The 22,497-nt window shown below is 32.8% G+C and overlaps 7 protein-coding genes across 10 annotated transcripts; 2 read left to right on the top strand and 5 right to left on the bottom strand.

The window, feature by feature from the left end:
* Positions 1-4,523: 4,523 nt before the first annotated feature.
* LOC135841528 (probable ubiquitin-conjugating enzyme E2 W-B) lies at positions 4,524-7,187 on the bottom strand. Of its 4 annotated transcripts, none has more exons than XM_065358526.1 (7): positions 7,031-7,187; positions 6,422-6,513; positions 6,266-6,357; positions 6,081-6,183; positions 5,847-6,002; positions 5,702-5,777; positions 4,524-5,621 (listed from the first exon to the last, which is right to left on the bottom strand). In XM_065358526.1, the coding sequence occupies exons 2-7, from the start codon at positions 6,443-6,445 to the stop codon at positions 5,608-5,610; spliced, it is 465 nt and encodes a 154-aa protein (XP_065214598.1). In that variant the 5' UTR covers positions 6,446-6,513; positions 7,031-7,187; the 3' UTR covers positions 4,524-5,607. The 4 variants fall into 4 exon arrangements, with proteins under 4 accessions (XP_065214598.1, XP_065214597.1, XP_065214599.1 ...); XM_065358525.1 differs by having other exon boundaries at positions 6,422-6,533; positions 7,031-7,186; XM_065358527.1 differs by having other exon boundaries at positions 6,422-6,527; positions 7,031-7,180.
* Positions 7,188-8,028: 841 nt separating this feature from the next.
* LOC135841525 (protein prune homolog 2) lies at positions 8,029-10,802 on the bottom strand. Its single transcript, XM_065358522.1, has 2 exons — positions 10,524-10,802; positions 8,029-10,379 (listed from the first exon to the last, which is right to left on the bottom strand). The coding sequence occupies exon 2, from the start codon at positions 10,340-10,342 to the stop codon at positions 9,134-9,136; it is 1,209 nt and encodes a 402-aa protein (XP_065214594.1). The 5' UTR covers positions 10,343-10,379; positions 10,524-10,802; the 3' UTR covers positions 8,029-9,133.
* A 320-nt stretch (positions 10,803-11,122) lies between these two features.
* Positions 11,123-12,689, bottom strand: LOC135841526 (enoyl-CoA delta isomerase 1, mitochondrial-like). The gene is made up of 6 exons (XM_065358523.1): positions 12,447-12,689; positions 12,242-12,369; positions 12,020-12,166; positions 11,812-11,930; positions 11,562-11,743; positions 11,123-11,487 (listed from the first exon to the last, which is right to left on the bottom strand). Exons 1-6 carry the CDS (start codon positions 12,538-12,540, stop codon positions 11,324-11,326), a joined length of 834 nt encoding a protein of 277 aa, XP_065214595.1. The 5' UTR covers positions 12,541-12,689; the 3' UTR covers positions 11,123-11,323.
* A 570-nt stretch (positions 12,690-13,259) lies between these two features.
* Alg1 (ALG1, chitobiosyldiphosphodolichol beta-mannosyltransferase) lies at positions 13,260-15,105 on the bottom strand. The gene is made up of 6 exons (XM_065358521.1): positions 14,748-15,105; positions 14,339-14,681; positions 14,070-14,266; positions 13,813-13,977; positions 13,627-13,741; positions 13,260-13,562 (listed from the first exon to the last, which is right to left on the bottom strand). The coding sequence occupies exons 1-6, from the start codon at positions 14,944-14,946 to the stop codon at positions 13,358-13,360; spliced, it is 1,224 nt and encodes a 407-aa protein (XP_065214593.1). The 5' UTR covers positions 14,947-15,105; the 3' UTR covers positions 13,260-13,357.
* A 60-nt stretch (positions 15,106-15,165) lies between these two features.
* Positions 15,166-16,598, top strand: LOC135841527 (uncharacterized). Its single transcript, XM_065358524.1, has 6 exons — positions 15,166-15,408; positions 15,486-15,562; positions 15,654-15,720; positions 15,795-15,905; positions 16,040-16,156; positions 16,233-16,598. The coding sequence occupies exons 1-6, from the start codon at positions 15,361-15,363 to the stop codon at positions 16,494-16,496; spliced, it is 684 nt and encodes a 227-aa protein (XP_065214596.1). The 5' UTR covers positions 15,166-15,360; the 3' UTR covers positions 16,497-16,598.
* Positions 16,599-16,745: 147 nt separating this feature from the next.
* Positions 16,746-18,506, top strand: LOC135841530 (UPAR/Ly6 domain-containing protein cold-like). The gene is made up of 4 exons (XM_065358531.1): positions 16,746-17,337; positions 17,483-17,602; positions 17,685-17,863; positions 17,932-18,506. The coding sequence occupies exons 1-4, from the start codon at positions 17,283-17,285 to the stop codon at positions 18,016-18,018; spliced, it is 441 nt and encodes a 146-aa protein (XP_065214603.1). The 5' UTR covers positions 16,746-17,282; the 3' UTR covers positions 18,019-18,506.
* Positions 18,507-21,435: 2,929 nt separating this feature from the next.
* On the bottom strand, positions 21,436-21,900 carry LOC135840582 (DNA-binding protein HEXBP-like). The gene has a single exon (XM_065357204.1). It carries the CDS (start codon positions 21,898-21,900, stop codon positions 21,436-21,438), a length of 465 nt encoding a protein of 154 aa, XP_065213276.1.
* Positions 21,901-22,497: the final 597 nt, after the last annotated feature.

The raw sequence follows: 22,497 nt of genomic DNA, 5'->3' as shown, positions 1-22,497 counted from the left end.
GAGAGTATGTATGAGAAGTTTTTCTTTAATTTTAGTCAAACTCAAAATTACATAGGTACATATAAGGTGGACTAAAAATATTATAAAGAAAAAATAATAAAACTCATCTTTTCTGTAATTTTTAAGAAGTATAATGCAACAAGGTAGGTACCTAAACCTAAACTTTCTTTGGGAAATTTTCGAAATTTGGAAGGGTTTTTTAAAAAGTTACCTATAGGATAACGTTAGAAGACCGCGCACGAAATATTGGATCTCTGTCTCGAACTCTTCTTTTGTTTTAGGTTCGAAATTATAAAATTTTCAACAAAAAAAAAATAAATTAAAATATTTTGGGAGCAGTGAAAAACTGAAGGAGCGAGCAGTTACTTAGGCAAATACAAAGATAAATGAATATTCTAATTCACTTGGCCTTGAATTAGAAGAAATTGACTTGTTGCGCAAGATTTTCATAATTTTTCGAAACTTTCCTTTAAATAGGGAGGTGGCCAACAGCTACAAGTGAACGTATTTGAGGATGAATAAATATATTGAAGTTAGTATTACTGAGAACTTAACAAAATGTTACGTCACTCGTCTTTTTTTCTAAATTTTTGGTACTAACATAATATGTTGATGATATTTAAAAGCACTGGATTTGAGGAGGGGGAGGGGGGATTTACTGGAATCGAATCGAAAAAAAAGTCAATATTCAAACTCAGTGCTTACGAATTCATAACAATCGATAAGTATATTACTTCGAATTAAAATTTTTGTGAATTTTTGTTCAAAATCAGGAAAATGAGGCCTTGCATATGCCCACCAGAGATGTTGAAATCTTATTTCGAAAATTAATTTGTTACAAAGAAGGCCATAAAGTATGTTCGCTGTAATTTTTTAAGCCTCCAGCAGATTTTTGAAACTTGAAATTTTCACAAAATTTTATCACAATGGAGATGGAAAGCTGAAATTTACTCTACATTCCAATTTTAACACCTTCTTAAGACAACTTCAGATGGGTTCAAGTCATTTTGAGCCTCCAGCGACTTTTTTGAAAATTACTGGAGCCTCTAGTAGATTTTTGAAACTTGAAATTTCCCCAAAATTTCATCAAACTGAGATGGAGAGTCGAAATTCATTCAGCAAACTAATTTCAATACGCTGCGAAATTGACTGCTGGTGGATTTCAAGTCGTTTTGGAGCCTCCAGCGACTTTTTGAAAGGTTATATGGCGTTTTCTTGGAAAATTGAAATTTCCTAAAAGTAGCTGGAAGCTTCAAAACCATTTGAACCACCATATAGTCTGCGAAGTAAATGTCAGCTTGCCAACTCCATTTGATAAATTAATGTTGCGGGAATTTCAAGTTTAAAAAATCTACTGGAGGCTCTAAAACAACTTGAACCCATCTGAAGTCGTCTTCAGAGGGTATTAAAATTGGAATGTAGAGAAAATTTCAGCTTTCCATCTCCATTGTGATAAAATTTTGTGAAAATTTCAAGTTTCAAAAATCTGCTGGAGGCTTCAGGAATTCTCAAAAAGTTGCTGGAGGCTCCAAAACGACTTGACATTCACCTGCAGTACTTCGTAGCGTATTGAAATTAGTTTTTAGAATAAATTCCAGCTTTACAATTCCAATTTGATGGAATTTTGTGGGAATTTCGAGTTTCAAAACTCTGCTAGAGGCTCCAGAACTGCTCAAAACGGGTTGAAACCGTTTCCAATCGATTTGGCATGTCGAAAATAGGGTATATCCCAAATTTAAGCTTTCTTGGTCAATTTGGCAAAATTTTGATTTTTTTTCCCTCAATTTCTGGCCTAAATTGGATTTTCAAAAATTCACTAAAAATCGAAAAACACACTTTAGCACTTGAAATTTTGACAGGTGATGAATTTTTGCATGATCTTTCGATCTACCTTTATAAGGTTTGAAAAATTTCGTGCAAGTCCCATGTTGAAACGCTACATCGCGATTTCGGCTGACCTGTCAATCAAAATGGCCGCCATTTTGTAAGTAAGGCCAACTTTTTTTTGGGCAAGTTTGCTTTAAAATGTTCCTTAGGATGTCCCCTTTAAGAAAAAAGTTGTCCTGGAGGATCGGCGGGGGGAGGGGTGCAATTACTCCTATTGTCATATGCCGGACTAATTGCAATCAGCTTGAAAAAATTGAGTTTTCACTCTAAATCTCTCAAACGAATTTGTCCTTAGCAGAACCAGTCTTACGATGTGAATTTTAAAATGTTGGCAGTTTCGCAAAGAATCGCAAACGCGCGAAAATTACAAAACTGGTCTTTTACTTTTTAAAAATCTCAGCGAAACCAGAACTTCCAGTTTTCGGAATACGTAGGATGGAAGACACCTGATAGTGTTTATAAAATTGCATACTCGGTTTGCCGTAAATACCTACCTACGGAGGAGTGGCGTGAAATGTATTATTTACGGCAAACTGAGTATGCAACTTATTCAACTTCAGTATTCTATGCGATTTATGCCAGAGTAGCTGAACTTGGAATACTTCTATGTACTTGAAAGGTAGAAAAGAGAAATGAATTGGAAGATTAAATTCGGTTACACCTACAAAAATCTGAAAAACTCAAAACTGAATTTTCAAGGTGAAAGCTAAAATCTTCATTAGGTATTGAAAGTTTGGAAAAATTACCATGATGATATTTTTTATCATCTTTTCAATGAAATGAGTTTTAAAATGAGATTTCAGTACCCAGGGGGCATAATGACTTCAAATTTTGATCAAAATTTAAAATAAGTAGGTAATTTGAAAAATATAATGACCAATCGATTAATGCAAATTATCCCTCAAACCAAATGGAAGTTGTTGTTTTTTTTTTCAAGTAGAAAATAATGTCAGTTTTTATTATAATTACGAGTATAAGTGTTTCCTTCAAAAAAAAAAAAATCTAAAATAATTCAGAGAACTTTGGTCCGTACCCAATCACTCTCTAAAAACAAATAAGACTATCGTCGCTTACTCTTCATTTATTAAGAATAATGAAAAGTACATCCACTTTTGGCCGAGATAATGACGAAATAACGATTTTCGCTTCGTACCTAACTTGAAAATAATGTAATCAAATGAAACATTTACTTCATCTCGTTCGAATTCACTCAGTCTGTCGAGAATTATTTAGACAGTGAGTATCAAGCATCATGAAACCGACTGCAATCTCCGTTACGTCGATTATACTCATGATAAGAAATTTGAATAAGTATTTTACTACATCGTGAAAAAGAAACCCTTTCCGAATGAAAATTGACTCTGAGGCGGCGTACTGCGTTGTAAAAATATACATAGCATAGATATTCAGTTAAAATATTGGATTTGAAAATATTATTTTAGAATTCCACCATAATGTTATAAGCCTTCTGGTAAACAAATGGCAGTGTCACTCCGGTAGAAAGAAAATATTTCGCTATTTCTCATTTATATGCAAATCTCTTGTGAAAATCAATTGTAAAAGATAAAAAAAATAACGTTGTTTCGTTACTCGATTTTAATTTCAGGGGTTATTTATTTAAAATAGATTCGCATTTTTTTTCTCCTTTTGCAACAATGTTGCTGTAAAATAAATGGATTCGAAATTATATGTAATAGTAGCGAATTACGATATGAATTTGAATTTGTTTTTATTTTCGATTATCTTCTCGTGTTTAAATTTACGCCTACCTCGACCTACCAACGGATTAAAGTACGCATCTACCGAGATGGAAAATGATTTTTAATTCTCGAAACCGTCTCACTTATCTACATTTATCGTGTAAAACACGCAAATTACAATAATGCATCAGTTCTCGCGAGACCGTAATTTGAAAAATAAATTGGCTTAACCTTATTTATTTTTTCTCAATTCGATGATTCTGTCTGATCGTCCGCGCACACTTCTACATTTTTCATCAGGTAATTAAGGTGGCTGACGTGGAAATGGAAAATAACTCGGTAGGTACCTATTAATTTTTCAAAAACAGAAGCTTTCGTGAAAATATTAAATTTTAATACGTATCTGGAAATTATTAGCACATGTAGGTAGGTTACGTTTCGAAAGAATGTTCAAAAATAATCCACCAATCGATAATTTCCCGAAAGAAATTTCTTTCAAACTAGACTTTCAATGGTTGAGAATGATAAGAGAAAACTTTAACAATAAACTTTTTCAACTTGCGAAACCAAAATTGTATTAAATAAATCTATTGTTGTAAATAGGTATCGCTGGTATCACAGATTCCAGTTAAAAGTTTTCAATTTAAAAAAATTATTTCACTTACAATACCTTCAACAAGTAGTGAAAACATGAAAACGGCGGATTTGAAACGAAAATTATTTCTCTTTTAGATGAATTGAAGATACAGAAGTTTCAAGTAGGTAATGTAATTTTAGCGGTTTGAAAATTATCAAAACAGTTAAAAGTTCGAAGAATATCTTTTTCTATCATATTTCGAACGATGAACGTAGGTATTAATATAATGGATAATTAATTCTGCCTTTGTGAGTGTGAGAGCCTATTTCGTACTCGCACGTGCAAATAAAACACCAAGATGTTTGTAAGATAGGTACATTTAACTGTAAACTTTTCGCACATAGTCGTACATTATATAATAATACATAAGTTGTATAAAAGCTACTGGTATATGTATTCGACGTTCAGTAACATACACACACACATAACCAAAAACTACCGTAATAAACTAGGAATTTTTTTACTCTTAGAATAAAAAAAATATCGTAAAGGCCAACAACGAAATAATCTACGTATTTTAAGAATGCCATATTAGAGAATTATTAATGGAAACATTCCACTTCGTATAAACACTTATAACAAACGATCGATACAACGAATTTTTCGTGTTTCAACGAATGATGAAAAGATAACTTCTAAAAATATTGTACATAAAAAAAGTCGAAATAAAAACAATTCTTTTTGTAATATGACTGTTGAAGAGAGAATAACAAGAAGCTAAAGCTGGGCGTAAGCTAAAGCATAATAGTTCTAGTTACCTCACAAATAGTAATACTTGAACAATATAGATAACTCTACGAGTGAGTCTCTTCATTGAGTATGAAAAAAAAAAATCCTACGCAACACAGATAAAGCACAGAAGTAACGGTAGCTGAAAAAAAATTAGAAACGAAACACAACCGAGAATAAATAGGTAGTTGTTAAAATAACATCGACTAAATATTGTAATTCCATAAATAAATTATCACGATGAAAAGTAAATGTATTTACAATGGACAACAGTATTGTAAACGAAAACATGAAGAAAAAGATGTATAGATTCTCTTGCTTTGAATCACACGTCAAGCAAATCTATGGTATATCCATAATAAAGCGTTAAAATACAATATTATCGTTTTGATTAAAATGATTTCTGTATGTCAAATCAAAACGCGTAACTGTCACGAAAACAGAGATCGGTGAATTAGAAATACATACGTACGGTGTAAAATTAACAGTTTCTTTTTATCAAACACCCTTACTAACGACATCAAAAAATAGTAATGCACAAGTAAAATCTAAACATTAGGTGACTTGCGTAAAAACAAAGAACGTAACTTTTTTTAGCAGTAAGCTTCATCACAGATTTTAGTTGCGATTTTGACATTACTTGTTGGGTAAATTTCACACCGAATCGTCTGAAAAAAAAAAGATCACACAATTAATACAGATTTGAGAATAATCATCACACTATCTTCAAATGTAGGTATGTACTAACCATGATACCACCATTTGGTTTTCTTGGGATTTTTATTACAAGTTTTCACGTAAAACGAATTATCGGGAGGTCTTTTCTGCAATTCAACAATCAAATTAATACGAAGGTAGGAAGGTGTAATTAAACGGCGACTATTCCAACGTACCTTTTCTTTACAACTGCTGAGCATTGAAATAATTGAAAGACATACAGACTGCACAGACAAAGCTGGCGACCAATCGTCCGTTAAAATTGATAAACAAATATGACCATTACTGTACACATGCGGATGTACCGGTATATTATCTCCTACAAACATGACCTGTGAAAATTACGTCACAGATGTGGATTAATATTGTGCCAGCGTTAATTACTAGTCAACCTTTACATATACACATACCTCCGGCGAATCGAATGGATACTTGGAACTAAATCGGAACTGTAATTGAAAATCTTCACCTTGATACAGAGTGCCATCGGCTCCTTTCATGTGAACGTTCCATCTATATTTAAACGCCAGAAAACAAATCTGTTATAGACGTCAGCGAACTCGATGTTATTTTTAAAAATCATAATACCACGTACAAGCTTAAATTCTGATAAATAGCATTAGCATCGACCGAAACTCCCGGTGGAGGATCTTTCATCAAAGCTGATAATTCTTTTTGCAGACGTCTCTGTAAAATTGAAACTATAAAGACAATGTAAAAATTCGTAACGAAAATGAAAATATTTTACTACCTCAGAGGGAGATGGACTTGCCATGATAGATGATTACCGCTTTATGGCTCTTGGAATCACGAAATCCTCATATCACATGAACGAACCAAAACCTGTAAATGAATTCCTGAAACTAAGTCACAATTTTAATCGTTTCAACGAATTCAATGACGAAGCGACAAAAACAGCAAAATGATTTTGATAATAATGCTCGTATAAGATATTCATTCCATTGATCCGTAAGCTAAATAATAAATTAATCGAGGACCGGTTCCTGACATCAGCCCAAAATCAAGAATACGTTTGAAAAAAATTCATCGGCACAAAACGAAGGAAACACATGATTGAAAAAAACTATAAAACTTACAATTGTATGTATGAACTTCACTCATAATGATTTAAATACAAATTTTCCAATGGAATTCATCCGTTTCGATAAATATTACAACATACTATTGAATATTGTTGGAATTCGAACCATTTAATGACTTTTGAGCAGGAAAAACGCGTTTGATGATTCCATAAATAATTTACATGACCTTTTGAGCAATTTGTGTATAATATGTAGATGGCTTTTGTGAACGAATAAGTAATAATTTTAAAACTACGTCAAGTAAATTGCTACCATACCTAAATTGGAATATCGATTCGCGGAGCAGTTATCGGCAGAAAACTTTTCTAAAACAACGAAATCTTGACAAATTACAAGAAATTAGATGGTAACAAAAACAAAAGCTTGTAAAAAATTATCATGATACTAGATTAGACGATTACCAAGGTTTACCAAGGAAGTATCAAGGAAGTTGTAATGTTCCAAGGTACTTGCATTAAAAAAAGTAAAAAATAAGTATGGTTATTTCAATTCGAATTCAATTCCAATTCGTTGCGATTCGAATTATTCGATTTTAATTTTTTTTTCTACCTTGATGAGCAAAAAACGGAAATGATAAAAAATTTGGAAATTGTCAAATTGATTATACTCACTGCGAAGAAACCAAGAAGCAGAGGACGCATTCAAGATGTACGAACATTGTAATTAAGTATACGAGCTGTGTAGGGTAAATTCATAAATTATTGAAATATTAATTCAAAAAAGGGGTACTTCTGCGTCTGTCTTGAACTATGTAGGATCAGCAGGTTTCAATTTTCATGGAACGTTGGTCTCGACTCCGGGCTCCATTCCTCACACTTTACTCGACGAGTTATGAATTATATGAGTAGCTACTTCTACTTACCTAGGCACCAATCTTTCAAGCCAATCCTTCGATTTCCTTCCAAAAAAATCAAGGAAATTCGAGAGTCCAAACTTCCCAAATTCACGCAAGTTTAAGCCTAACAGAATGAATACTTCTGTACATTTATTTCAAGCATCAAAATTAAACTATTTCGAATAAATTTAAACAAAGTGAAATCATCCTTCAATTTAACAAAGATATTATTTTTTCCAAAGAATAACGAAAAATAAATTTGAAAATACAGCATACAGCATCCCTTTAAATAATCAAGCAGCAGTGGAACAAATTCAATTACTCAGAGGAAAAATTCATCGCTGAATTTGATGAGGAATTTGAAAAATCAGTACAAAAAGTAGGTCAACGGCCAAAACGAATAAATGATTATACAGCAACAACTGAAACAAGTACATATATTCATACAAAATGTTACCATAACGAGTGCATTAGTTCTTCATTTCACTTTATTAATTCAAGACAATGTATTAGTTAGCTGCTAACTTAGAAAATATAAGTCTTCGATACAATAGAAATATTTTCATAGTAGGTAGGTAAGTATTTATGGCATATTAAATATGGCTCATGTATATTCCTCTTCATTCAGCATGATATAGGCTACAACGCAATGTAACCTGTTTTTACGACAAAACATAGACAATATAGACATATCCTATACGTATTTTGTAAAAAGGACATTTTTAATGAAAATATGTATTAAATCAATCATATTTTTACATATTCAAAGTATAAAAATTAGGAATGCAGCATGATAGGGAATAGAATGAAGGTAACTATACATATCTTGAGATTCGAATTTTGTTGTATCAATGATTGTAATTTTGACGAATAAATTAAAATGCAATTTTAAAAAAAAGAATCAGTCTATGATGATTAGTTAGGAAAAACATGAAACGATAAACTGAAATACGAAAACACAAAAAGGTACAGGAAAAGTAATTAAAAGTAAAATAAATAAAACGATAAAAAGAATGTAACAAACAAAAATAAACGAAATAAAAACCGTAATAAAACCGGATAAAAATTATGGAATGTACATAGAAAAATTTCCATCAGGTGAACGATAAATTCAATTATTTCAAATTATGTACTTACATTTATAAAAAATTCAACTAAGGTATTTCCTACATCACACTCATTTATAAAGGATATAATCTGTGAATTTAATTTTAGAGAGCACACACGTACCTATATAACTAAAATTATTGGAAAATAATGCTCCAACGCGATTAAAACAACCACATTTAGAACTAATAAGAGTAGAGCAAATGTTGAAAGCAATGACTGTTTTTTTTTTTTTTAGTTTTCTTTTTAGCACAAATTCCGAACCATTCAAAACTTCTTTAGCTAAGTATAAATAAGGTGCTCGGCATTATGAAATTTATCTTATTAACGACTTACATAAATACTATAATTCGATAAATAAATTAAAGTAAACGTATAAATAATTATGCATGGAATAAAAAAAAACCCTGTTAGTTAATTATTGCTCTTTACGCCGCAAGCTCAACTTAATTCTATCATATTGCTTAACTTTATCTGGTATACTGGCTTCTTCAATAGGTAAAGTATCGTAGAGCTCGGCGAGACTATGAATAAAATGCATTTTATGGCTGAATTTTGAACTAATAAAAGGTTTAATCATGTAGACTAGAGTTTTCAGCCAGAAAGTAGGATGTACTAAATATAAAGCTTTTAGATTTTTTTTCAATTTCCTATCGATCATCTGATAGCACCTCTTAAGCCAAGAAAATTTAGGAATGCAATCTTTAGGCGTACCTCCGTGCAGATATACTAACACATAATCATCGGTTACCAGCTGATTCAGAGTGTATAAAACGTAAAAAAATAAATTATCCATCACGTAATTATAATCAACACGACTTTTATGAGGTAGAAAACAAGCGCTGAAAGTTATAATGGCGTTATGAGAACCGGTCGTCAGATAACCGCCATGAGATAAAACTCTTTTATAAGGCTCAATTACTTTCATATCAATCTGCCTCTTGATTCCTCCAATGGTGCAAGCTTTCCAGCTTTTCATATCAGCTCTTTCTTCTTCCACAGTTAATTCGGGAATTTTATTGTGTAACTGTTCTAAAATAGAATTTTCCATTTCATCTTGCGAATCTGTGTCTGGACTGAAATATTTATTCATTTCTTCGTCACTCATGGGACTGTCTGGACTCGATATGTCTTCAGGTGATATTTTTAAAACGCGACGTTTACCTTTATGAAATGGTAAACTTGAAGGTCGTTCTCTAGTTACAGCCACATCGGTGAAATTTTGTGAAACCAATGTTTCATAATGCGAGTGATCTTCATCTTCGCTAGTATCTAACTCCGATTTTGGTAGTTTTAAAACTGTCAGTTTTGATGCTAGTTCTTTGCTGATGCCAGACGTTGACGGTTCGTCGTGGCCTACGTTATTAATCTCACATTTTATTTCATTCAAATCAACGCTGTTCGAGATGTTATTGGTTTGATCGTAGGTTTTCTTATTGTTATGGCTGCTCGAGATGAGATGATTTTCATCGTTGTGAATAACGAGCGCGACATTTTTCTTCGACTCAACATCGCCAATATCAGCAGAGTTGGAGGTATCTGAAGAGACCGATACCCTAGAGTAGGAATCAGGTTTTTTCTTATATTTATCTGGATTTTCCTTTTCGATGCAGGCGACACTTTCCATTATTAGTTGTTGACAAGATGATTGAATTCACTGAAAACTGAAAAGAGACATTAAGTAGTTGGTTTGTATTTTACATTCAAAGTGTTCATAGTAGAAAACCAGTGAAAAAGATGTGTAATCAAAAAACACAAGGAAACATTCTATTTCTTCAAGCATGAATCGGATATTTAAAAACACTTACACGTAAGACAAGAATGATGATATCTTCATAGGAGCATTTCCGATCACGGCGCACTTTCAGTTCTTATCGTGCACTCGAAAGTAACGCTGATTTTATTTTTCCGAACACATTATTTATTAAATCTCAAAATATCTTATCACTCAACAGTCGAAATCCGCGTTCAAATTCAACTTTAAACAAAAACTATGAAGTAAAAATAATGAAAATGAGCGTGTTTTGTGAGCTTTCAGCTTTCAGAACAGAAAGTTTTGTTGTCATATCAATGCAATTGCTAATTGGCTAATCAGAATGAATCATCGACGTTCGTCTGGCTTGAACTGTTGACTGACCGAAATGACCTGACTGAATCAAAGTTCAAAAACCGAATTTTTTCGGAGAAATTAATTTTTTTGATTTTCCATTTTAAAAATTACACGAAAAATGTTTCATCTTTGTTCCTTCTAAAGTTCTAACGCTTTCGAATTTCGATTTAAAAATCAACCAGGCGATGCTGAAACTAAGCCCAGAGCCCAAGCCTAAATGCAAACGTTTGGCAATGGTGGCATTATTATACTCAACATTCTGAGTAATACTATTCTAAAATTAAATTTCTTCTCGACTCGTATACTATACTTTTATTAGTTTTTTTTTAAAAAAACAAAATTAAAAATCAATAAGTTACATATTCTCAGTTTTTACCAACATCCCATCCCTTGCCGATATAAAAAACAAATGTATATTGTATTAAAAATCAACAAAATAATACTACCTAAACCTAATAATATTTTTAATGAACATGTTCGATTATATCACAATCATGATTATTTTTTCTTCTTCATGGACTCAAAATAAACTTTGAACCTTTCTTGATTCTGTGGTAGCAAAACGTTTCCTACAATGAATTTCAGTTCCTCCTTTCTACCCTTTAGAAATTTCTCGACGACATCTCTTCTACAATCTCGTTTCATTATTGCTCGACTGTCAGCTACAATGAGGTTCAATCAGTATAAGAATACTCCAGAGAATTAATTAAAATAAGAGTAAATGAAGGTAGCTTACGAATAAGAGATATAGCATTTTGCAAATAGGTATTGGCTTCATTTAGAGCATCAGGCACATTTTGAACAACTTTATCAACTAATCCAATTGACAGAGCTTTTTCAGCAGGAAACATTTCACCTGATAGAACGGCACTTTCAGTCTTCCTATCACCTATTAAAGTCTTCATAACGTCTATAAACCTATAAAATCAGATCTTTGATGAGTGTTTCGAATTTCGGTAACTCTTTCTACAATATTTTATGCTTACCAAAATGGAGCATTTATGCCAATCTTGGCCTCATTCAAACCAATAGTGTAATTGGGACCTGCCATTACTCTGTATTCACAACTCATTGCAAGTAAGCAACCGCCAGCTACAGCATGACCCTGTTTTTTCAATAATTAAAAAAAATGATGAGTACTTCACTAAGGTAAATAACATGGAAAAAACTGACGAATTCACGAATGATGCTCACATTTATGACGGCGACCGTAGGAAAAGATGTAGTATAGATTTTCAGCCACGTATTTTGTAAAGTGGTCCAAAATGCTTCCAATCGTTTCTCATCAGTTTGATAAAATTCCATCAAATCCAGTCCAGCGGAATAAATATTAGGGATATTCTAAAAATAAGGTACGTTTATGGTACAGATACAATGAAATGGAATAATCTCTCAGAATAATGTTAACATACGTACGGAAGTTACAATCAATCCTTTCGTCGATTTACTAGTTTCTAGTTCATCGAAAATATTTCCCAATTCGGCTAAAAATGGTGTACTTAAACTATTTACAGGAGATTTCTGTAGAGAAAGGGTACTTATTCCTGAAATTATAAAAGGGGAAACACTTCAGATAAATAGATACAATTATTATAGAATGAACATGACATCGTCAACTTACTAGTTTTTTCATCAGTTTTTAGATCTATTAATTTCTTATCAGTCGAATAAAACTTACAGTTTTTTAAAACCAGAAAGTTTCTTAAACGAAACATAATCAACTATGAGAATTTTGAACAGGCTCAATATGAATAAAATTAAAATATGAGGGAAAAAGAGAGAACTATAAAATTAGCCAAGCGAACGTTTTCAAAGTTATTGCATTCGAACTTTAGAAGCAGAAAGCGAGCGAGCGAAAGCGAAACTGAGAAGTTGGAGACTTGCACTTATTGCTTCTTATCACAGAAAAGTGTCAGTGTTAACTGATAAGAGTATGAATGAGTGTGGTACCGTCCAGTTTAGTATAACAAATGAATGACATTACTATTGATGACTATTCGACAACATAATTTCATTCTGTTGAATTTATGGTTTGGACTTTGAACAACTTTTCTTTGTAACACAAAGACTGTTCATGCTATTAATATTAATTGTTTTTGCGCGTATAGGTCGCCAGGTCGGTATAGGTACATTGGTGCATAATTCGTACATGAAAAGATGATAGGTAGGAGAAGAGCGGAATACGGTTAGAGGAGAGCAAAAATCGCTGTGATTCAAATATGAGCCGAGGATTTCAGTCGATTTTACTTCCTCTCCCTCGGGAAAGACTGAGTAATATAAGTAGAGGTCATTAACCTCTGTGGCTGGCTTTCTTCCCGCACCGGTATCTCATAGATCTTGAACTAAGAAGGCAAGAAATGAATATAATTACCAGCTGGTTAATTTCTTGTATTAAAATGAATGAATGAATGAATAAATAAATAAATAAAAAAAGAAAGAAAGAAGAATCATTTTTTTTAAAAATATAGCCTATTTAACATAGGTAGATACTTATCACATTCTTAGTAATTGCTTTAAAATATCACTTTTCTTTCAGTTTAAAAATAAGGGTAGTGCATTTTCTGTCCAATTTGAATGCCAATCAGTCTCGAGAAACTTATCAATGTTCCGTCGAAATTTGACGTGCTGTTCTTGAACATCAGGAAAATTTCTAAACCACTGTTTCAGTTGGTCAGCCAGTTGAGAAGAGTTTTCGAAAACCATACCATTTTCATTATGCCGCAACAACTCCGACAAACTAGGACCAAAACAAATGTAAAAAAAAAATAGGGATTTTGTCGAGAAAATGAGGAAATGCTTACCAAGGGTAATCGTACGCTAACACTGGAAGTTTACAGCCAAACATATCAACAATTTTCATCGGAAGATCTAATCCGCTTGCAGATGTGTGAAGACAAACGCCAAGATTAGCACTGGCTAAAATTTGAGAGGAAAATATGTTAAATGCAATTCTTTACAGATGAGATTTTCAGGATCTTTATTATTACCGAGCAACCGTGGATAATCTTCAGCCTCAAGCCATGGTGTAACAATCAGAACTCTATTCCAAATACTTTCTTTGATCACATTTTGGTAATAATTTTTCAGAGGACCTTTTCCAGTTATGATACATATTAGAAATGGAAGATCTTCAGAATCACTCGTGTCATACTCTATAAAGTATAAAGAGTTACAGATGTAATATGTAATACGAGCTTACAAAAGATATGAATTGATTGCACTCGAGTGAAAATTTGGAACGAACCTTTAAGCGCCTCTAATAAAATGGAAAAGTCTTCATCTTCTGTCCAACTTGTACTTGATATCAATACAGCTGTGGAACTATCGAATCTTTCAAGTTCTCCATACGATTGTGAGAGTCTATGAAACAAATCATTTTTTTCTACTTCCGAGATTGATGGCAGCATAGTAGGTCCCGGTTTATCATACAATGTAGCAGCTCTGAAAAAATAATCAATTTTAATACAAAATAAAACTATATAGGTACCAAAGTAAAAAAAAATTGAAATTTACTCGATTTCCCAATCATTTTTCAGATATTCTTTCATAGCATTGGTAACGCATAGATTATAATGAGATAATCGTCCGAAAAATTTCTCATAAATCAATGAAATTTTGACCAGTAAATGTTGTGGACCAACACTCATTGAAAGAACACTGTATCCAAAATTATGCCAATCGACGATTAGTTTAGATCGAAAAATCAGGCAGTACAACCAACAAACAGCTAATGAGGGTATAGCAGGCGGATTCTGAACGAGTAATACGTGAAATCTTCCATTTTGAATCAGAGCAACGAATAGAAAAAATGCAGTCCAGAAAACTTTCAGTATAAAATGAAATAATCGTGGAGCATCTGTAAAAACATAGACGATTAAATCAAGATGAACGAACATCAGCACATGCAATAGGGTCTCATTACTTGCAAACAATAAAGGTGGTGGTTTGATGTGAATCAATTGACTATTTTTCACAAGTTTATCGTTACAGCTTGTTTCATTATATCCCAATATTTTGACATCAAATTCTTCTTTACCAAGTGAATATGCGTGGTATTGCATCCGAGGACTACGTCCGATGTCTCCAATAACTACAACTCCAACGGAAATGTTTCGTTTCATGGTGCTTCATACACTTCTATTAAAACACTTCAGAACACACATTACTGATTACACATCCATAAAATTAGGTACTTCTCGTAAGCTTTGATTTAACCGCAAACGTTTCATTATTCACTTTTATTCAAAGATTTTTTCTCGATTTACTCGAGTTTCACCTTATCACTCGAGTCGAAATTCACTGATAAGAAAATAAATAAAAATAAAAATATAAAAATCATCTGTTACTTTAGGTGAGCAAGAGCAGGTGAGCTTTTTTCATTTTTTGTGAATTTGTGTGATGGTTTATGATTTTATGGTTTGATAACCTGAAAAAAATAGATCCTGATCACTCCGTTTTTCTATTTTGACGAGGAATAGTTTTTTTTTTCAAAGCATGTCCAATTATCCGTAGTATATCGGTTGAGCCCATCGACTATGGCTGCATTATGCAGTTTCGTGGTTTCTCTACGCAACGTATCGAAGGTATTTGAATCTGAATTAGATTACCTATATTATACAATGAATTATCGTTCATAAATGAACAACTTCCTTTTCAATAGGTGATTTCCAAAGAAGGGATATGGTCGGTTTGCTCAGTTAATCGGGTTAGGATCGTTCAGTTACCCATAAAGCGAAGGTAACGACTGTTTATGTTATTTTAGTTAACCGATATTACTCTGATGTGCGAGATGATTAACTTATAAATTCCATTTTCACTCGTCTTTCAGATTCAACAGCGACAGTAATAATAAAGGAGGAAAAGAAGACAATCCTAATTTTTTTCTAGGAGTGCCGGTAACTATTTACTAAGATTTCGATATGTTGCAGTTGCCTACTTATTACAGGAATTCAACATTATTTTCTTTAAGATTAATGAATTTCGGACTGTTCATAGTTTCAAGTTGGGCGAAGGCGAAGATTCAGATCCAGAAAAAGTAGCTGTACATTTTGTTCGTGACTTGAGTAAAGACTATGAAATGGTACGAAACAGTTTTCCTTCAGTGCGCCGCACCTGTGTTATTCTTTTTATGTGTTATGCGAACCTATCACGTATTATGGTACTTTTAATGTGAAATGTAATTTTACGTTTGTTTTCATCTTGATTTTTTGCTAGCAATGCGAAGGTCTTCGAAAATTCTTGTCCACTATTGATCCCGCTGAAAGAGAAGATTTGTTGATTCACTTGCTAGCAAATGCTCGACTGAAAAATGATGATTTGGCGTTGGATAAAGTGAGTTTTAGAAGGTAGTATATTGATATTAGTCATCGTGGGTTGCGGACTTACCTACCAAGTATTGTTCTTCTAGGAAACATTAATTACGAGTGAGGTACTGAAACAACAGCTGTTCGTGGCAAACTTGTGGAAAAAGCGAAAGTTTTTAAATGCGCCTGTCTTGGATGATGATAGTCGTGAACGATTGGAGTCTTTTTTTATGCATCGAGATGATATCGTGTCTGCTGTGGAGCCTGATTCTACGTACACGTATGATGATGCAGATGATGACAGAAAAGTTCCTGAAAAATTCTGTTGGTACTATAATACTGTGAGACGAATAATCGAATACTATTAAAAAAATGAATAATTTTTGTGGTGATCAATATGTTGCAATGTGGTCCTCGATCTCTTATTTTTTTAAATTTGGAATTGTCAAGTACACAAGATCATTATTCAATTCTTGTTTCATTTAATGGTCTTTCATCGATTGGAAATCATGACTTATTTCCAGATTTGCGCTCGTGGAGCTGGCGAATGTCAAACTATAGGTTCGGAAGTAAATGGTAGAAAATATACAGAAAAAATTAAGAGCTTTCGTTGTAATATTCATGGCGCGGTAACACTTCCTGGTCTTCTGCAATCCTTCTCGTTTTTCGCCTCTCCCAATAATTAGAGGTTTCGCTCAGCGCTTTTGAGTTCTCATAACATTTTTGATTTTTTTTTGGCCATATCCATCCATACCTATTTACTCTAGCATTATTTATAATATTGTTGAATAAGGAATTTAAAATCGATATAGGTAAAAAAAATTTAAAAAGGGGGGAAAGCTTTTAGTTTCATGTTTTTACATTTTAAGGTCTTTTTTGACGCCGAATCCGAATTTGACAAGCGTTTTCCTTAATTCGTTACCGATTCAACATAACGGTAATTTAGCACAGCCCAGCTGCTGTCCGTCAAGTGACGTCATTGTGATGTTTCATTTCATTGAAATCGTCTTAGTCAACGAAGTCAACAAAATTATTTCAATTCAAATTCAAAACAAATTATTTTTCAAAATTTTTGGGTGTCACCGCAAACGAAATGATTTTTCATTGAAATTCAAAGAAAAAGCCCCTGAGGCCCTGAATATTTGTATTATAAGATGGCAGTCACGAAACTATATTATTCATTGATCATTTGTTCCATATTCAGTACAAGTAAGTCATTTCTTATGGTGTGTTTCTGCACTCTCCTTTTTTTATGATCAGCAAAAACATCGATAACTTCACTCCTTTTCAGAAAATTTGTGTACATTTTCTACCCATTGCGTGAATAATTCAACAGTTTACTGTCTACTTTTAGGTTTCGCTTTGGAATGTTACGTATGTACTAATCAGCAAGACAATCACGAAAAGTGTTTGAACACAATCAAAACTTGCGAACAAGGCGAAGAAATGTGTTTGTCGGAAATCAAATGGGGATGTACGTAAATTTGTTTTTTATTAAATTACTTTATTAATTCATGATTGGCATACCATATTATACTACTTTACATATTTTACAGCACCTCCGTATTGGTCTCGTGGAAGCGAAAAACAGTATTACGTTTCGAAGAGATGCGCCACTCGAGATAATTGCACTAGAATAATATCTAAAGCGATGTCAACATGTAATTATATTTGGTACCTCGATTGGAAATGTGCCGAATGTTGTGCAGGAGATAGGTGTAATTATTACGTAACGGTAATTATTCATCAATATTTGATAATTTTTCTTTTGAGCAGAATATATTTATTTTTCATTCTTTATAGCTGACCGGAAGTTCGATTCGATTCAACGTTTTTGTTACCAGTATCTGCGCATCAGTGGGACTTTTAATCAGCAATTTTTTATTCTGATTAAATAATTGTGTTCAGTTCTCCTATCAATGTAATATTTTTTCGAGAATCTCTAATTACGTGGGTCTTCGACTTGCACGATATAATATTCAGTATTATATTTTCGTAAGCTATGAGCCATCCGTCCATTTTGACATGTTGATGTTTTACTTGCATTACCTACCTACGTTATTATTGTTATTCCTTTTACGATTACGATTCTTCAAGACTTTGATGAAATGTGATATTGTGAATCATCCGTCCGTGTTTTTCAATCAATTTTTATACTTATATGTATTTTTTTTTTTTTTTTACTTAATTTAATGGTATTCAGTTTTTATTTTTTTATACTTCACAGTATTGTAATTTTTATTTATTTATTCCAATTCCAAATGTTGACTTTCACACTCAGAAGTGTTACTCGATTTATGGTGATGTAAAAAATTTGTTTAAAATAGTTGGTAAGATTGTATCCAAATTTTAAAAAAATATATTGTGATGTTTTTATACTTATAGATAGAATTTTTGAATAAAACGATTTAAATTAAGAATTTTTATAAAAAGTGAAATTGTAATTTTTCTGCAATGAAGTGGTCTTACCTTTTAATACTTACATTGAAATCTGCTCCGCGTACTCTAATCTGCGTTTCAATATGACAGGATTTTTTTTTTTAATTGAGAGTTTAAAGATCAAGATCACGAACATTTTTCATTTTTCTTTATTCTATGCTTTCAACATACTCGTTGAATATTTCAAAACTATTCTTTTCTGTAAATTGAAGCCGATGCGATTTTACTCAGAACGTACCTACCTATTTATTCGCTTGTCACATATTTTTACAAATTAAATCGGAAAGAAAAATCACTCACGCTGTTCTAACAAATTTTGTAATAACTGAAAAAGGCGAATCTAACTAAGCACTCAAAGAAATTCATTCCCCAATCATATCTTTCAACACCACGAAAGATTAACGGCATGACTAATCTGTCTCACCACGTTATTACGCAAGAAAATTCAACGTTCTATAGCACATTTATACCAAGAATCAGGAACTAAAATTGTTAAAATTCAAACAGGCGGATGGTTTGTAAAATGACAAAGTAACTTCACTCCATTCCTCAAACAGGTTTACATCGAGATTCGAGAACGAATCGTTAGTGTGAAGGACACAGACATATGATCGGGCGAAAAAAAAACCTAAATCCCCCCCGTTCTGCCTTCAGCTTTTATTAGAAGTTGTCAAATCTCGGGTTCAATTCACAAAGATCGCTTCTTCAAAATGTTAAACCGGGAAAAAAATGCAAAAAATTTTTGTATGATATACCTAACCTATTCCACATTTTGGGAAAATTGGCATTCTTGACGCTTTCCTATTCTTTTAGTTATTTTTTATGAAGTGAAAATTCGAATGCAACAAGACATGGAGCCGGAGGTGAATGAACCATGACTATTGACCACGTTTTTTCCACCAGTCTGTTCAAGCGGGAAATAAGTTTTACGATGATAAAAAAAATGTACCTAAAGATCATTTACAGTTGACGCAAAAATTATTCTATGTGATTTCGTTTTTTGGTTTATACACCTGACGCATTACTACGTACGTCAATGTAGGTGTAGGTAATGGTACCTAATCATAAAAACGACATTTTTAAATAAAAATTCCACGAGTTCACATACGAATTTCTTCTAAACGAATTTTCAACACATCCGCTAGCAGTGTTGCCGTTTTACATATGTAGTTCAGTTGGAAAAAAAATTTAGGTAATGAGAGGAAAAAAGTTGACTGAAGTTGAGACAAAGCTCATTTTCACAATTTTGTCTTCATAGAACAGAGACTGAATCCTTTTTCCATTCAAATCATCAAATATAATAAATCGCCAGAAAAAATAGCCGTTAGATGAAATTTTGAAATTTAAGGAGTCCAGAAAGAAACAAACAACCGAATTGAACTATCGCTACAAGTGTAAGAATAATGAATTCTTACCAAATCAAGTATTTATTGAAGTACAAAAAAAAAGAGCGAACCGCAAGCTATTATGGAAAATCAAACGTGAAAAAATTCATTCGCAATTTCTACGCGTTCATTCGATATGCTATTAAAATACCAACTAGTGTCACGATTTGGCAACTATGGCGTTGCAATTCAAATATAAAATTTCATCAGTGAAACGGCTCGAAATAAATTCGATATCTCGTTTTCAAAATAAAATGATAACTAAATTATCGTTATGCATTTCTCATACTAAATTTGACGATCTTTTCACGATAATAATCATCTCATAACCACATCGTATTTTAGATGTAATCGAAAAGCAACTAGTAAACGTGTACAGTACGAAAAAAAATTACTTTCTTTCCTCTAGTCGAGTGTAGTATTTCATAATACATGTTCAAGAGATAATAGAAGTACTTGAAAAAAAAAGAAGTATTTTAAAACGAAATCTCTCAAACCACATTGTTAATTTTCTGTATACTTGAAAGAGTATCCGATCTCGAAATCCTTTGGCATTCAATTGTTAGTTTCATTTTGGTGACAGGCTACTTTGATCACACAAAGTAGTTAAAATTTGAAAATTCGCTCATATCTAATCCTATACACGCATTCAATTTCCGTTGATTACTCGAGGAACGATTTCCCAAGCCTACCTACTCGAAAAGCTTCTAAGTCGCGGTCTTCTCATCTTCTGTCATAGACGAAGCCAAACTGATCCCAACTGGGTGGCTTGGTCAAACTAAAACAACAATCACAAAACATAAATTTGTTTTTTTTTTGCATTCAATAATGATAAATATATCATACGCTTATATCCGCATGACCAACTTGTTTTCGAAATGAACGCGTTACCACAGCATACGACCAAGTTATGTTAATAACTGCAGCAAATGATCCATGCGATGGTTTAACAAGAAATAATGTTTACGTAACGGTAGCGGAAGTGTAAGCCCACTATCAAAGATTTCAACAGTTACATTGTTCGAGAGGAAGATTTCACTTTTTAGAATGTATTATCAATTGTTTAAAAAAAAAATCTCTAAAAAGAAAGACTAGAAAGAATTTTGATTCGCATTCACGAAAAACTATTATCACGATTGAACTACGAATCGAACAACGCTCTTCGTTAATTGTAGTCTAGCGAAGTAGCGAATACATAACTACATACATAATGAATTAAATGATGAGAAAACCATCAACACTCATAACACTAGCAATCAATTAGGTATTAAAAGAAAAGTATTCAAAACTAACGTGCTCGCAAGAACAAAGAAACATACGTTAATTTGGTTTCCTCAACGCTTTTTTAACCACTCAATGAAAACTAATGAAACAAAAATGAAAAAATTTCGGTAGGTATAAATCTATATTGGGTACCTTTGGGGGGTAACACTTTCAAGATTACACAAATTTATTCGTGCATAAAAAATAATAATCACAATGATTAATTGTCAGGACAATCTCTGCTAATATGACCTTGTTTTCTGCAAACGTAACACGTTTTTCCACCACCACTATTCGGACAATCTCGTGCCATATGACCAGTTTTATTGCAATTGTAGCAATTAGCAGAAAAATGTCTGGAATTATTTGACGACGAATCTGGGCAATCACGAGCGATATGACCTACACCTTTGCAAGAGTAACACTGGGGCGATGAGTCCGATCTGACGCAGTCTCGGGCGATGTGGCCAATCTCGCTGCAACGATAACACCTGTCTTGATCTTCTTTACAATCACGGGCAAAATGACCATGAGCGTTGCATTTGTAACACTTATTTTCTCGTCCTCCTCGATTGCTGTTGAACATTCTGTCGCTTCTTTCGTTTCTTTCAGCACGCGTGCATTCACGAGCGAAATGTCCCGATTCGTAACAACGGTAACACTTGGTGGCTGCAGTAGCACTCATAATTTATGACGACGTTTACAACGAATTTTCGAACTCCGAAACTGATTTATTTAGATATTTAAAAACTTGCACGTTGCTAGAGACGGTAATTAGATATAAAACATAAATAATTTACCCCAGAATTACTAAAATTGACACGTGAATCCATTTCGTGCACAAACATGAAACTGAATTAATTAATTTGCTTAACTATCATAGTGGCCGACATCATGCGAAAGAAATGAAATATCACATTCACAGATAAAAATTCCAAAATTATCAAATCTGTTGTGACGTCACAATACTTGACACGACAATTTATTGGGCAGCATTTTTTGTTTTTCTGTCAGTTTGTGAGTTTGACGAGAACGTGCAAAAATTGTCATAACGTTGACTTTTTTATTTTTTTTAAATGGAATATTTATCTGAACAACGAACAATGTCAAGTTTGAAAGTTTTACTTTGTATATTTGGTAACTTTCAATTTTTTGTCCAGTTTTAAACATCCTATAATTGAACATTTTTGTGTTAAATAATATCCTGGTAAACTGCGATTTCATTTTGGTTATTTGTCAGTGCCGAACTGCCGATACTCATCGATGTCGAAATGGTTGCCGA

This window comes from Planococcus citri, chromosome 3 (assembly GCF_950023065.1).
Source record: "Planococcus citri chromosome 3, ihPlaCitr1.1, whole genome shotgun sequence".
Classification (NCBI taxonomy): domain Eukaryota; kingdom Metazoa; phylum Arthropoda; class Insecta; order Hemiptera; family Pseudococcidae; genus Planococcus; species Planococcus citri.
The sequence above is the reverse complement of the archived record's forward strand: the minus strand, read 5'-3'. Positions and strand labels throughout refer to the sequence as shown.

Excerpts from the sequence above, each read along its gene's own strand:
- LOC135841528 (XM_065358526.1), bottom strand. The coding sequence starts at position 6,445 with ATGGCAAGTCCATCTCCCTCTGAG. Across the intron at positions 6,184-6,265 it reads ATTTATCAGAATTTAAGCTT|ATGGAACGTTCACATGAAAG; the intron begins GTACGTGGTATT and ends GTTTAAATATAG. Across the intron at positions 6,003-6,080 it reads ATCCATTCGATTCGCCGGAG|GTCATGTTTGTAGGAGATAA; the intron begins GTATGTGTATAT and ends TAATTTTCACAG.
- LOC135841525 (XM_065358522.1), bottom strand. The coding sequence starts at position 10,342 with ATGGAAAGTGTCGCCTGCATCGAAAAGGAAAATCCAGATAAATATAAG.
- LOC135841526 (XM_065358523.1), bottom strand. The coding sequence starts at position 12,540 with ATGTTTCGTTTAAGAAACTTTCTGGTTTTAAAAAACTGTAAGTTTTAT. Across the intron at positions 11,931-12,019 it reads CTACGGTCGCCGTCATAAAT|GGTCATGCTGTAGCTGGCGG; the intron begins GTGAGCATCATT and ends TTGAAAAAACAG. Across the intron at positions 11,744-11,811 it reads GGCATAAATGCTCCATTTTG|GTTTATAGACGTTATGAAGA; the intron begins GTAAGCATAAAA and ends CTGATTTTATAG.
- Alg1 (XM_065358521.1), bottom strand. The coding sequence starts at position 14,946 with ATGAAACGAAACATTTCCGTTGGAGTTGTAGTTATTGGAGACATCGGA. Across the intron at positions 14,682-14,747 it reads ACCACCTTTATTGTTTGCAA|ATGCTCCACGATTATTTCAT; the intron begins GTAATGAGACCC and ends ATGTTTTTACAG. Across the intron at positions 14,267-14,338 it reads AAAAATGATTGGGAAATCGA|AGCTGCTACATTGTATGATA; the intron begins GTAAATTTCAAT and ends TTATTTTTTCAG.
- LOC135841527 (XM_065358524.1), top strand. The coding sequence starts at position 15,361 with ATGGCTGCATTATGCAGTTTCGTGGTTTCTCTACGCAACGTATCGAAG. Across the intron at positions 15,563-15,653 it reads CAGTTACCCATAAAGCGAAG|ATTCAACAGCGACAGTAATA; the intron begins GTAACGACTGTT and ends CTCGTCTTTCAG. Across the intron at positions 16,157-16,232 it reads ATGATTTGGCGTTGGATAAA|GAAACATTAATTACGAGTGA; the intron begins GTGAGTTTTAGA and ends TTGTTCTTCTAG.
- LOC135841530 (XM_065358531.1), top strand. The coding sequence starts at position 17,283 with ATGGCAGTCACGAAACTATATTATTCATTGATCATTTGTTCCATATTC. Across the intron at positions 17,338-17,482 it reads TTGTTCCATATTCAGTACAA|GTTTCGCTTTGGAATGTTAC; the intron begins GTAAGTCATTTC and ends GTCTACTTTTAG. Across the intron at positions 17,864-17,931 it reads GGTGTAATTATTACGTAACG|CTGACCGGAAGTTCGATTCG; the intron begins GTAATTATTCAT and ends CATTCTTTATAG.
- LOC135840582 (XM_065357204.1), bottom strand. The coding sequence starts at position 21,900 with ATGAGTGCTACTGCAGCCACCAAGTGTTACCGTTGTTACGAATCGGGA.